This window comes from Ovis aries, chromosome 16, assembly GCF_016772045.2.
Source record: "Ovis aries strain OAR_USU_Benz2616 breed Rambouillet chromosome 16, ARS-UI_Ramb_v3.0, whole genome shotgun sequence".
Taxonomy (NCBI): Eukaryota; Metazoa; Chordata; class Mammalia; order Artiodactyla; family Bovidae; genus Ovis; species Ovis aries.
The window spans coordinates 1259419-1273937 of record NC_056069.1 but is presented as its reverse complement, the minus strand read 5'-3'; the positions used below and the strand labels follow the sequence as shown (position 1 = coordinate 1273937).

Here is a 14519-nt window from a genome sequence, read left to right as displayed (position 1 = left end):
TCAGCTTAGTCTGAAAAGTCTAAATACAGCCTTTCTCCATCACAAGCTATTTAAGAACAAACTTTGTTACTTTACTTTTCTCAGAGGAGGGGCTGGAATTAACATATACACATTACTGTATTTAAAATTTGTTGTCGTTCAGTCATGTCTGACTCATGGCGACCCCATGAACTGCAGCACGCCAGGCTTCCTGGTCCTTCACTATCCCCCAGAGTTTGCACAAACTTCTGTCCATTGAGTCCACTGTCATTCCAGTGAGTCTGCTCTTCACCTCAGGTGGCCAAAGTATCGGTACTTCAGCTTCAGCATCAGTCCTTCCAAGGAATATTCAGGATATTTAAACCAGTCAATCATAAAGTAAATCAATCCTGATTATTCCTTGGAAGGACTGATCCTGAAGCTGAAGCTCCAATACTTTGGCTACCTGATGCAAAGAACTGACTCATGGAAAAGACCCTGATGCTGGAAAAGATTGAAGGCAGGAGAAGGGGATAGCAGAGGAGGAGATGGTTGGATGGCATCACCGACTCAATGGACATGGGTTTGAGCAGGCTCCGGGAGTTGGTGATGGACAGGGAGGCCTGGCATGCTGCAGTCCTTGGAGTTGCAAAGAGTCAGACATGACTGAGTGATTGAACTGAACTGAAAATAGATAACCATAAAAAAGTAAAGTAGAATAGATAACCAGCAAAGACCTTCTGTATAGTGCAGGGAACTCTGCTCAATATCCTGTAATAGCCTAAATGATTGTTACTTTAGGTAGAGGAAAGCTGGATGAGGGAGGGAGGTGGTTCCCCAGGGAGGTGGCTCGGGGACTCATTTCATTTTTATTTCAGTGGGCTTCCGTGGTGGCTCAGATGGTAAAGAATCTGCAGTGTGGGAGACCTGGGTTCGATCCCTGGGTTGGGAAGATCCCCTGGAGGAGGGCATGGCAACACACTCCAGTATTCTTGCCTGGAGAATCCCATGAACAGAGGAGCCTGGCAGGCTGCAGTCACAAAGAATCGGACATGATTGAGCGACTAAGCATAGCACAGCACATGATTCTTTAGATTAGAAGAGTAATCCCTCCTCTAACTTGATTTTTCCTTATACAAAGTGCTAGAATATGAAAATTGTTTCCCTTGTCACTTTATGCAACTTGAGAACTCACTGGTCTTTCTGAGGCATAATAGCAAGATTTAGAACCTGACTGGGAGAACAAAAGGATTCGTGAATGTATGGGTGGGATCTGTCACTGGGAAAATGGCTTCTCAGTATCTGAATGTTCTGGAGGGACGCAAAGCCAATTTATAGATACCTTGTTGAGATTCCAACTTGGCCAAAACCCTGAAAAGTTTCTCATCAGTAAGGCATGGTAAATAAGAATTAATTGCTCAGGCTTCATTATTAAGAACTGTAACATATTATCCATGGTCTTTAAAAAAAAAAATCCTGTCTTCTTAGATAATTTTAGTGTACATGGTATTTATACGATTGTTAACAGGTTCATTCTTGACTTTGATTTTTCCCTAATCCTGGTTTTCTACCACCTGAGGGGCCTCCTTCTCCCTGACACCAATATTGCCATAATGCTTGGAGCTCTTCCATGGCATATTCTTCTCTTTGGGACCTTTCTCAGGAGCTTCAGCCTGCAGGCTGGGGCCAGAATAGTCCACGTAGCTGTCTTTACCTGTTGCATGAGATTACTTTTGCCAGGCAAATGTTCTGCTCTGTTGGGTTATGGAGTTAAATGAGATATGGTCTTTGCCCTCAGAGAGTCTGCAGATTAGCTGGCAAATCGGCAAGTACCTGGCCGGGTACCAAGGTAGCCAAGATTCTTTTGGTTTCAGGTGATAGAAAATTCAACTCAAACTGATTTAGGACAAAATATAAGGGAGAAAGCATAGATTGGCTCACATAATCTCAAAATACAGAGGAATCTGGCATCAGGCATGGGTGGATCCAGCTACTCACAGGATAAGCACTAGGAACCAGGCTTATCTGCATCTCGAAAGTTCTCTCTTCATGGTATAGCTCCATGGCTTCTGGCAGCTACGGTGGAGAGAAAGCTATGGGGAATTTGAGTCACGCATGTACTCCTGAAACAGTTACTGTGGTCATAGGGAGTTAATATGCTTATAAGCCTGGCCTGGATCAAGCGCCCATCCTTAGAGCTGGAAAGAGGGATCAGCCCCACTTGTATTATATCAGGGGAGGGAAGCTTCCAGAGAAAAATTTGTTATCTGAAGAAGGGACAACAGAAGCCAGGCAGCTAAGCATACCAGGCTCTACTACGCACACAGTGGCTAGCTTACTCCATACAGCGTCCTTCAGCCTGGTTGGGCATGCTCCAGGTAATGTCATTAGTCACTGAAAGCCTTCTCCTGGAACAAGCAGCATCCCTCCAGCCTGAGCCAGTCTGGGTTAAATAGACCATAATTGTAGCCTGCAAAAATCTGACCCAAATTTGTTCTCTATTGCAGTGACCTGGACAGAAATAATATCACTAGGATCACCAAGACGGATTTTGCTGGACTTAAGAACCTCCGTGTCTTGTAAGTAGCTTGAGGCTCTCCAGTGCATTTTCCCCCTCAGCTCTTCCGCCTCGTGGAAATGTCCCACTGCCCTGACATCACGCCTTCCAGCGCTGGGCGACTAGAATTTCCCCTTCTGCAGCAGAGAGCCCTGCGTTGTACACGCAGGTTTCCTTCCTCAGCTGTCTCGTTCTGTGTCTCTGCGCTGTGGGCTGGACCAGGCTGACGGAAGAAGTCTGTTCTAGTGACAGGGAAAACAGGAGGCGATCTATGAATAAATCATCGTGCCCAGCTTTTAGGGCGGCAGCAGGGTCGTGTTGGCGCACCGTGCTTCCCTTCCGTAGAGGGCATGATGTCTCTCCAGCCTGTGCATTGAAAGAGCAGACCATTGTCTGTGTTCTGAAGTTGAGAGGACTAAGTGGAACAACACATACCTCTTGAGCACGACCCCTAGAAAAAGGGAAGTACTAAAAAGAAACATAAGCTCTTCCCGAAAAAAGAAAAAAAAAATTAACGGGTGCATAGAGAGTGGAAAAAGTAAGAATTCATTGAATTTTAAGTAGATTTAAGGAAATGGTGAGTAAATTAGAATTAATCAACAACTATTATTATTTTGATATTTTTAGAATAATTAATACAACATGACCGGAATGTTGTTGATCCAAAAATAGCTATAATGTAGCCATAAAACTTCAACTTACTGCATGCATTTCAACAACTGAAAATATCTGCGCATAGAAGAATAGACTCTCAAAACTTATTCTAGGACTTCTGTTTCGCTGAACACATTGTCAAGTGATCAACAGAAGAAAGCCGACCGTATATTAACCTCCTCATGTCATGTCTTTTATCATCATCTTATTAAAAGGACATTTTTTTACTGTTCTGTTACTTGAAATAAGACCAATTGTTATTGTATGTAAGAGTAATATACTAATTTAAAATTGGACATTTTGTTAGGACAATGCAACAAAGCTTCCTGTTTTATTAAATGCTTTCTGCACTTTCTTGCAATGAATTTGTAAATTTTTCATGCTGAAAAAAAAAAAAAGATCAGTCTGGACAAAAGTTATTTATCTTGTTGCTTAATGGAGAGAAGGGGAGGAAGGAGGGGAGAGTCAGACAGGGTCAGGACACTTACTGAACACCTGCAGCTGCACAGACAGGTAGGAAAACTTGAGATGGGCATCGGTGCAGCGGGGGAGCAAGAAATGTTAGGTTTCATTGCTAAATGGCGAACACTTTCACCCACCCCTAAATATGAATGAAGCTACCTAAATGCATGTCCACTGGTGGATCTCAGATGTTCAGAAGTGCCAGAGGAGAGCCACTGGACCTCTTTGCTTCCTGGCTCAGAAGGTGATTTTGACCTGTAAGTGAGGTTCCAGACTGAGAGTGCAGCCTGATATTTGTTATGTCCTGGAACTTCACTGGCAGATTTTTACTAAAAGTCGCAGCTAAAGTCTTGATATCTAAAGCCACCTCCTTCTTTTTACTACCAGCCCTTTATAATACAATGCATTTTATTCTACAGGCCAGAAATAGTAGGTTCTGGTCCTGACTTGGAATTTACTACCCACGTGACCTCGAGCAGACCACTGTACGCTTCTGGGCCTCAGCTTTCTTATCTGTAAACTAGGGAGTGAATGGTGTATTAGTTTTTGAGCGCTGCTGTTACAAAGTCTGTCAATTCATGCCCAACTCTTTGCAGCCTCATAGACTGTAGCCCTCCAGTCTCCTCTGTCCGTGGGATTCTCCAGGCAAGAGTACTGGAGTGGGTCGCCCTGCCCTCCTCCAGGGGATCTTCCCGACTCGGGGATTGGATCCACATCTCCTGCATTGCAGGCGGATTCTTTACTGTTTGAGCCACCAGGGAAGCACCATATACTAGGTGACTTAAGCAACAGAAGTTTATGGTCTCACATTTCTGGAGATGAGAAGTCCGGAATCAAGGTGCTGGCAGAGTTAGCTTCTGTCGTGGACTGTGGGGGAAGGGTCTAGTGTGGCCTGTCTTCTAAGGTCTGGTGGCCTCAGGAGTTTTCTGGCTTTGAGACAGTTGTCTCCAGGTCTCTCCGCATTGTCTTCCCTTTATGTGTGTCTATCTCTGTGGCCAAATTTCTCCTTTGTATAAGGATACTTGTCAGATTGGATTAGGGTTCATCCTAATGGCCTAACTTTTTGTTTTTAATTTGGCCACGCCACGCCCCCTGCCTTGGAAGCACGGAGTCCTAACCACTGGATCGCCAGGGAAATCATGTAACGCCCTCATTTTGACTTGACTGCTCAGTAAAGATCCTGTATCCAAATAAGGCCACATTCTGATTTATCGGAAATCAAGTCTTCAACATATGAGTTTGGGGGACATGCAGTCTGACTCAGAGGCAGTTAGCAGCGCTTCTAACCCTCCTGATGCCTTACGGTTTCGATGCGTCCGTAAACAGTCTGTGTATTCTCGCGAAGCCCGTGGAGCACCGCTTTGCATCGTGTTGTCTTCCTGACTGAGAGGTAAATGTGATGATGATAATGACCGATGTATCTATGATGCCTTCCGCAGACTAAGCTCTTTTGCACAGTTCCTAATGCTTATCTGCCCAGAGGAAACAGAGGCACAGATAGCTTAAGTTCCGCAGCGCAGGGAGCGGGAGGAGGAGGACTCAGAAGCCCGAGTGTGTGCTTTCTAACCTCCGTGCAGTGCCTCTGTTCGTTCACGTTACAGAAAGTTTGGGAAGCCAGGAAGGTAATGGCCTCGCCATTGATGAATGCAGCACTGACGTGCAGGTGACTCAGCCGAGCTCCCCCGAGCCCCGGGGGGCGCGGTGCTGGGACCCGAGCGCTGGGCCTCCAGCTAGCAGGTGCTGTTCCCTCCACGCGTCCTCTGGTCTTGGGCCAGTGCACCGTCCTCCCACCACCCCCGGGGGGAAGGCCCTATCCTCTGCCAAGTCTTCCTTTTGCCCCAAGCAGTCCTGTGTCTGTCAAATGACTGGGAGCTCTGACAAGTGTGTGGATCAGAATGGAGATTGGGATAAAGGCGAGGGAGTTTCGTGGCTCAGTGTTAAGGTGATTTTTATTAAAGAGATATAGGCAGATCATTTACCAGCTTAAAGAAGAGACATTCCTCTGTTTTCTCCATTTCTTTCTCTTGCTTCTATGGGAGATTTCCTTTCATACAAGTCAGAAATTGCAGCTAATGCTTCATTTTTCTAACAAAGTCAAAAATAATGCTTTGATTTTCGTACCATTACATCAGAAAGATGTAATAAAAATTCCAATTTCCATATCTGCTGTCTGCAAATAGAAAGTTTAAAATAATCATAAAAGATCATATTAATATCCTCTGGATGGTCTACAACTTTCCTTTGACTACAGTTTATCTTTGCAGTTAATTGGTACATTCTTCTTATTTTGATAAAGCTGTGCCAAAATCCTCCCCTTCCCCGCACCTCCTAGACTCTGTTAATATACTGTGTTTCATTATCTTCCTTAGCAGCTCAAAGACAGTCCATTCAAGTGGCCCTTTATTAGTGTGAAAGAATCTGCAGCATGGAATAGCTGAAATGTTTTCTAACTCACACCAATAAAATATACTGACGTTTAAACCATATTTCCTCTCAACCTATTCTTTTCAGCTGAGTAACCTAGACAACTATCTTTTTTGAAAAACTTGCATCACACCTTGGCATATTCCCTGTATCTGTTTCTTATTTACAGTTTATTGTGAGCCAGAAAAGACTTGATCGTCTTGAATAATTTGAGCTTACCATCCATTTCCATGCAGAACTGTTAATACAGTGCAGGTGAGTGGATGGAAGCAGATAAAATGGAGACTGGAGAACTTCGGCTTCATCCAGAGGGAATTTTCCCCAAATAAAGTATATTCAAGGAGAAGATACAAGAATTGCCTATAACAGTTTTTTCCTCCAAGGGGTGGGAATGGGCAAAGGTGTCTCTTCTGGTGTTATCAATTATATTCTCTTTCTTAGTAGTCTGTTGCAAGAGCTCTGCTATGCCCACAGTGTGGGAACCAGCTTTATCCCAAATGGGGTTAATAAAATAGTTAAACTCCACCCCAGCCATTATCACGTGGGGGCAATTTCTGATTCTGATCCAATGTTAAAACTAAAAAAATAACAATGCTGAAAGAGCCGAAGATGAACACAACCCATGTCCCTCTTATTCAGAGCAGATTCAAGCCGCAGTCAGCCCTTCTGGGAGTCCAGCCTTTCCTGGACCCCCTGACTCCTGTAGCTGGTCAGGGAAGCGAGAGTGGTAGCTATGGTTAGTGCACTCTCCTCGACTGCCTGGAAGGCTAGGCAGGAGGTTCACGGCACGCTCCTTCAGTGATTCATCTATTCATCACACGGTTATTTATTGAGCCTTTAAAAACCAGGTACTAGGCTGGATCCTGAAAGGTCTAGGAAGAAGGTCCAGAAGAGGCCCAAACTACCTTACCACTCAGGATCCCAGGAGGACACATGAGGAGAGATCAATAAAGATTTGTTTGCAAAACTATGGGTGAGGTTAAGAGAAACCAGGATGAGCTGGTGCAGCTCCCTGGGGCTAGCAGCCGTCGCTAGCATCCTTTGAGCCCCAAGGAGCAGTGGGAGGAAGTGGTTGTCTGAGGCCCGCAAAGCAAGGACTGCTGGTTAGCACCTGGGCTCTTAGGCAGAGAAACAGCCAACTTGGAGCGGTCTGGCTGAGGGGCAGTTAGAATCGGATTCCCTGCCTCACTCATTCTTCTTCTAGCCACTCATCTCCTCCCTCTGGCTGAACCCCATAGGCAAACCAGAGTCAAGGACGCTTCTCTGTGAAGACAGTATAGTAAGTTGTCTGCTGCTGCTGCTGCTAAGTCGCTTCAGTCGTGTCCGACTCTGTGCGACCCCATAGACGGCAGCCCACCAGGCTCCCCCGTCCCTGGGATTCTCCAGGCAAGAACACTGGAGTGGGTTGCCATTTCCTTCTCCGAGTAAGCTGTCTACTCCCCTACATAGGAACAAAGTCTGTCCTGAGAGCTCGTTTGTAAGCCCTGTCTGTGCTTCCCAGGTGGTGCTGGTGATAAAGAGCCTGCTTGCTGGGACTTGCCTGGTGGTCCAGTGGCTGAGACTCTGCACTCCCAGGGCTGGGAGCCTGGGTTCGAGCCCTGGTCAGGCAACTAGATCCCACACACCACATGCCGTAACTGAGACCCAGCACAGCCAACGAAATGAAATGAAAAACCCGCCTGCCAGTGCAGGAGACGTAGAGACTCAGCTTCACTCTGTGGACTGGGAAGATGTCCTGGAGGAGGGCATGGCAGCCCACTCCAGCGTTCTTGCCTGGAGAATCCCATGGACGGGGGAGCCTGGCGGGCTATCGTCCATAGGGTGGCAGAGTCAGACACGTCTGAAGTGACCTAGCACACACCAGCAAAGGTGGTCTAGGTTCCCAACTAACAGAATCAGCTATAGAGTAATGTACTGTAATAGGTTTATAATAGTTTTCACACAAATAATACATGACAAACAGAAAAAAATGAAGAAAACATGTTTAATCTTACAGTATACCCCTTGAAAAGTACAGTATACAGTGCAGCATCTGGCATACAGCGACTGGCATCAGGGGAACGAGCAAGAAGAGTTACTGACGGGAAGAGGGAGAGGAGGGGCATGGTAGAGCTGCAGGACCGTCAGCAACGGGAGATGGAGGGCACGCTGCCGTTTCACTCCCGCCTCATGTGACTGGACATACGAACACATGTCCGCACGTTTGAAAGTTCACAGCTTGAAGGTTTGTGTGTAGAGATCTTAGAAATGAGCCTGCTAGGGCTTGACCAGGGAGAAGAAGACATAGGTATCCAGCCATCTCTTCTAGTTCCCTTTCTGAAATAAACTGATAGTGTTAGATTGGTTAGGACAGAACTAAGAGATTCATCATGGGAGGTTAGAGTTAGATTCCTTTAGAAACCCTGAGGGAATGTGACACTTAGTGCTGCTCCTTGTAACAGCTGAGAAGTACTGACAACAAACGCTGTGATGGATTGATTGACAGTAAAAACCCAGCTGAACAAACCCTAGGTAACTCATATTGCACTGGTCCCCTGTTTAGCAAGAGGCGCTAGTGTGAGTCTGTTAGTATTCCAGGGCCCTCCTTGCCATATGGCAGGATGGAAGAGAAAGAGAAGGGAAGGAAAAGAACATTTATGAAGCCTCTGATTGTACTGTAGATCCTGGCAAGATCATTTATACACTTTACTCCACTTTTAATCTCACAAGCACTTAGTTTGTGTGTGTGTGTGATTTTACAAATGAGGAAGCTGAGTCTCTGAGAGGTCCACTATCACACCATGAGTTGTTAGTGAGAAAGCTGGAAAGGGATTCTCAACCAAATATGATAAGCACACCAGACTGGGAGTGAGAGCATACCCTGTGGCATTATATCCATAATTTCTCCTTGGACAGGTCTAAGCTTAGCCTTTCTACTCCTTGGAGCCCATACGTTTTAAACGAGGAGCCCGTATGGGGCTCGCCTGCAGGGTCAGGAGTAGCATCAGTGCGCGAATCACAGTGGGTGAGGATTCTGGCCGGCTGTTCGTGTGCTGTGCTGTGCTTAGTCACTCAGTTGTGTCCAGCTGTTTGTGACCTCATGGACTGTAGCCTGCCAGGCTCCTCTGTCCTTGGAGATTCTTCATGCAAGAATAGTGGAGTGGGTAGCCTTTCCCTTTTCCAGGGGATCTTCCCAATCCAGGGATCGAACCCAGGTCTCCTGCATTGCAGGCGGATTCTTTACAGTCTGAACCACCAGGGAGGCCCAGGGATATTGGAGTGGGTAGCTGATCCCTTCTCCAGGGGATCTTCCCCAACCCAGGAATCAAACTGGGGTCTCCTGCATTGCAGGTGGATTCTTTACCAGCTGAGCTACAAGGGAAGCCCTTGTTCAAATTTTAAAATATAAGCTGATTTTCCTAAAAGGGTTTCTTTTGTAGGGTGTGTATATGTGTGTATACTATCCTGAATTTTAATTGTTTGCAACAATTTCACAAACATGTAAAATATCAAAATACCTCCATCACTCTGGTAGTCGGAAACTTCATGTGTCCTAGCCTTCTCTTTGATGTAAAATCAGTGTGTGCCCAAGGTCCCCTTGAGTGTTTTGCTCATACGCTAAGTCCGTGAAGTAGCTGCTGTGCTGGGAACCTGTGTTAGGGCTGGGACTGTGAAGATGAACAGCAGACCTTGTTTGTTCTCAGGAGCTGTGAGGCGTAGGGACCTGGAAATAAACACGAAGCCCCGAGTGTTAAGCCTGAGAAGGGCAGGGGGTTCTGAAATATCTCAGAGGTGGAGGGCTGGCATGCATGGAGTCGTTTTTGAAGTGAAAACCAAGCTTCTCCAAGGCTGCTCCTCCTTCTGCTTTTCCTTTAGGTGCCTCAGGGCGCCTCTCCTTCTGCCTCATCCAGAGGAGCATGCAGCCCTTTGAAAACTCCACCTTCCGAAGAAACATCTTCAGTCACAGCTGCATCCTCGCTAAGTCCCATTCGACCACCAGGGGCAGCCCTGGATGGAAACCAGGCAGCCTCACCTCTTCTCTTCCCTACTGTTAAGCTAATTCATTTTAAGCTGCCTTTTTTTTTTTTTTTTTTTTTTAAGTTTAGGGGAACAAATGTTCCATTGTACATTCAGTTCTCAGGATATGCCACATGCATGAATCAAACTTTTAATCATCTGCCTGAAGGACTTTGGAGATGGGTAGATTTCATGACTGGGGAGACCTAGCTTTTGTGACCATCACCTTCACGTTGGAAGCAGACAGGCCCGGGGCATGTGGGCTTCCTGGCACAGGCAGGCACACCCGACAGTAGCTTCAGCCTTTCTTCGAGGTGACCCAGAGACGGAATGAGCAGAGAAAGCCCTTTCAATGAAGTATTTTTGACTCTTCGGAGGAGGGAGCTCCAAGGGAAGAGATGCCGAATATATGTGTGGTTTTATTTTTTTATAAGAAGCAGCTTTTACCTCTTCTTTTTCTGTGCGACATCCTGCAGTGCTTAGAGGGGGGAGGACATTTGCTGAGAACATTCTTAAAATAGAGGCATGGAAACCAATCTGTCAGGTAGAAGTGTGCAGGCGGCGAAACCCTGGTTACCGTGGCACCAAGCTGGGATGTGCAGGATCTTGTCCCACCAGACTGATCCCGGCTGTGGGGGAGGGGTGGGCCTCAGAGGGTCACGGGAGGGGCTGAGTGACCAAGCCCGCATGGCCCTAAGCCGAGTACGCGAACCCGTGAGCCTTGTTCTTCCTTGACCATTGCTACCTCTTTGGTTCCAGGCATCTGGAAGACAACCAGGTCAGCGTCATCGAGAGAGGTGCCTTCCAGGATCTGAAGCAGCTGGAGCGATTGTAAGTACACACAGCCCCCTTTCTTGAAAAGCTTTATTTGTTGGTAAATTGGCTTCATTGTGGCCTCTCTAAGGAAAAAAAAAAAAAAGAAGCTCCAATGTTTAATAAAATGTTTGCTATTATATTTAGAGCATATTGGATGCCTGTTAAAGAGACACTGAGATCCACTTAATCTTTTTTTTCTTTAAAAGATGCTAGAATTGGCATCTGGAGCTTGTTTTTCTGCCTCCCGGCCTTGAGCTGTCTCTGGGTAGCTGTGCGTGGGGCTGGTTCTTGCCCAAGCCTCAGCCTTCCCCCTTGTGGGTGAAGAAGTTCGTTGAATGTATGTGTGGGATAACCGCAGTTGGTTATCCCTGCCATGGAAACCAGCATCAGATGCTCCCTATTCCTGTGCAGGGAGGCAGGCTTCCTCTTCAGGCCCCTCTGTCCCACTGTCCTGGGAGAAGACGGACAGGCAGGGGGGCCTGCATCTCCTCTGAGGGAGCATCAGCCCACGTCAGGAAGCCCCCATACTTCCAGGAGAGATTGTGTTGCCAGTGGTTTAAAAATAGCTCACCGTTCTGACTCTGGCAGAGGGAGAGAATAGAAGGGAGTGGAGACGGGAGATGGATGGAGCCCCCATTTGTTCTGTTAATGCTTTTGCAGAAAACTCTTGGGTCACCATGATGAGGAGTCTCCTCAGATAGCTGAGTGGGCAGCATCACCTTTCCTCAGTTAATCACATCCGGCAGCTCATAGCATCTGGATATTTGCTTTGTGCCGTTGGAGAGGCGATTGTCCCCAAGAGCACTTAGTCACGCTGGTGGGCGGCTCTTTCCATGCTTCGTTCTGTATCCTGGTTGACCTGGTATTTCAGCCTCCTTCTTCATTCAGGGGCCGAGGCTGTAGCAGCGCACTGCTCCTCCAACTGACCTGGAAGGATCTTCCCAGATTTACCTGTCTTATCTATAGCGGTGGGCCTGCCAACGACTGGTTGCTGCTGCTAAGTCGCTTCAGTCGTGTCCGACTCTGTGCGACCCCATAGACGGCAGCCCACCAGGCTCTGCCGTCCCTGGGATTCTCCAGCTTTGTCATTTGCCTTCTTTTCTCTTGGAGTCATTCTATCTGGGGTGACCTGAGAAAGGGAAGTGATATTACCCAGCAAAATCCTTACTCCCAACTCTGTGGTATGAACTGTCTCATTCATCGTTTTTCGTTCCAGGTCAAAGGTCAACATATGTTCCACTGTTGTTGGTTTGAAAATAGGACATTAATTTCTTACAAGGGAAAATAGATAAAAAAAAAAGAATGTTGCCGCTGTTTATACCTTTGACAGTGACAGCGTTAGTTGCTCAGTTGTGTCCAACTCTTTGTGACCCCACAGACTGTAGCTCACCACCTCTTCTGTCCATAGAATTCTCCTGGCAAGAATAGTGGCATGAGTTGCCATTCCCTTCTCCAGGGCATCTTCCTGACCCATGGATCAAACGCAGGTCTCCCGCATTTCAGACAAATTCTCTACTGTCTTAGCCACCAGGGCTTCATTTCTTAAAATTTTAACTCTTCTCCTTATTTAGACCAAGGAAAAAAATTAAATATCTGTTGAACTTGCTTCCTTTGTATGAAATACTCAACATTTACGTGGATGAATAAATGCAAAATCCTTTGTCATGAGGCCACTTCTTGCTGATTAGAAGTGTAAATAAATTCCCAATTCATTAATATCATGGTTGCTGGGAAGGAACTAATTGAGCACTTTGGACATGCTGGGAATTGGGCCGGTATATTACATACTATCTGTTATTTTATCCCCACAAAATTCCTGTGAGGTGAGGTGTGATTACCCTCATTTTGTAGATGAAGAAACAGAGGCTGAGGGAGATGAAGCCAGAGGATTGCGAGGGGGAGCCAGATTCGAAGCCACATCTGTCTGACATCAAAGCCCACGTCCTTTCCTATTTCTGTGCTGCGGACATGAGATGAAGTGTGATCTTTAGCAGTGGCCCTGCAAACAGCCTCTCACATACCCACTGAACTCTGGGGAATATCAGTGCAATAGTCTAGAGAAAGGCACTTTTCTTTGGCTTGGTGAGTGTGGCTGAAATATCTTGCATGTCTGGGGGACTGAGAGGATTACGGTTGTAGGGTAAACCTGGCTGTTTCTCTCCTCTGCTGTATTAGGAAGGTCATCTAGCTGTTGTACCAGATAAACACTCAAATTTTATGGCTTTACAGGGTGGAAGTTTAGTTCTTATTCATAGAAAACCCAGTGTGGGCATTCCTGGTTGCTGGGCTTTTCTCCTCCAAGGGGAGGCTTCGAGACAGGGACTGCTTCTGCTTCTCCACTCTGCCGTCTCTAAGTCTTGGCTTCTGAGGTACCATTATTCGTCTGCATCCAGCCACTGGACAGGAAAGTGGTAGGAAGGACTGCGAGTGGGAGGTTTACATGGGAAAGAACGGGAAGGACTACATATTACTTCTGCTGTTAGATGCCTTGCGTTGAAACTCAGCCATATGGCCACAGGGGAGGCTGAGAAAACTGTTGAGCTATATGTGCTGTGAGTAGAGGAAACAGGCTTAGCGAACAGCCAGATCATCTCTGACTTCTGTTGCAAGTGAGTGGAAGAACGCTTGGTCAGGGAGAACAGTGGAAGTAGAGGCAGCCGGACTAGTGTGCACAGCTGGGCAGCGCCCTCACTGAAAGCCTTTCAGCATCGGGGGGTGTGTGTGAGAGAGAGAGAGATGGCTAGTGGGTCTTGACTAGTGATTATCGGGTTTGGGATGTCCAGTCTGCCCCCAGTGTATTTGCTGTTAATAACAGAAGAGGTGGATGGCTGCTTGTGCCTTTGCATCCCTAGGCTGTGAAAGAAAGTGCAAGTGAAGTGTTAGTTGCTCAGTCATGTCCACCTCTTTGTGAGCTAATGGGCTGTAGCCCACCAGGCTCCTCTGGTGTCCATGGGATTTTCCCACAAGAATACTTGGAATCCACTGAAGTGGATTTCCATCCCCTTCTCCAGGGGATCTTCCCAACTGCTGGCTTAATTTACCTCTGTCTCTGTATTTTGTAGTAGAATAATCTTTATTGATCATACTCTAAAAACGAGGCTGAACACTGTAACATTTTTGTAATGTTAATTTTCATTTGAGATGGTCATTATTGGTGTAATCTCTTTCAGAGATTACAGGGGAAAGGGAGAGAATTCTATGCTTCAGGTCTCTGCTGAGAGCAATTCTCTCTTTCTCCATGAAAGGACCCTTGCCCCAGAATGAGTGAGGTGCTCCTTCCCTCATGACTACACATGTTGGTCCATATCATAGCCTTTATGCCGTATTTTAATTTCTTATTTGCCTGATTGTCTATCCCCAGAACTATGAGTATGTCGAATGAGGAACTGCATCCCATCTAACTGTTACTCTCAAAGCCTTGTGCAAAGCATGATACTAATAGTAAGCACTTGTAGTGCTTACTTAGCAAATACAGTGGTTTTGAACTGGGACCAGTTTTTCCCACCAGAGGACCCTTGGCGATATCTGGAGACGTCTTTCCTTATTACAGCTGCAGGATGCTGATGACATATAATGAGTAGAAGTCAGGAGTTCTGCTGAACATCCTCCAATGCTCCCAGAACAAAGAATTACCCAGCCCAAAATGTTGCTA

The 14519-nt window shown here is 46.4% G+C and overlaps 1 protein-coding gene across 1 annotated transcript in view; it reads left to right on the top strand.

Moving 5' to 3' along the window:
- The window catches only part of SLIT3 (slit guidance ligand 3), a 723236-nt gene that overhangs the window by 51928 nt on the left and 656789 nt on the right, over nt 1-14519 (top strand). Inside the window, exons 2-3 of the mRNA XM_027979969.2 lie at nt 2466-2537; nt 10811-10882. Coding sequence (XP_027835770.1) covers nt 2466-2537; nt 10811-10882 — 144 coding nt within the window. The remainder of the gene's footprint in view (nt 1-2465; nt 2538-10810; nt 10883-14519) is intronic.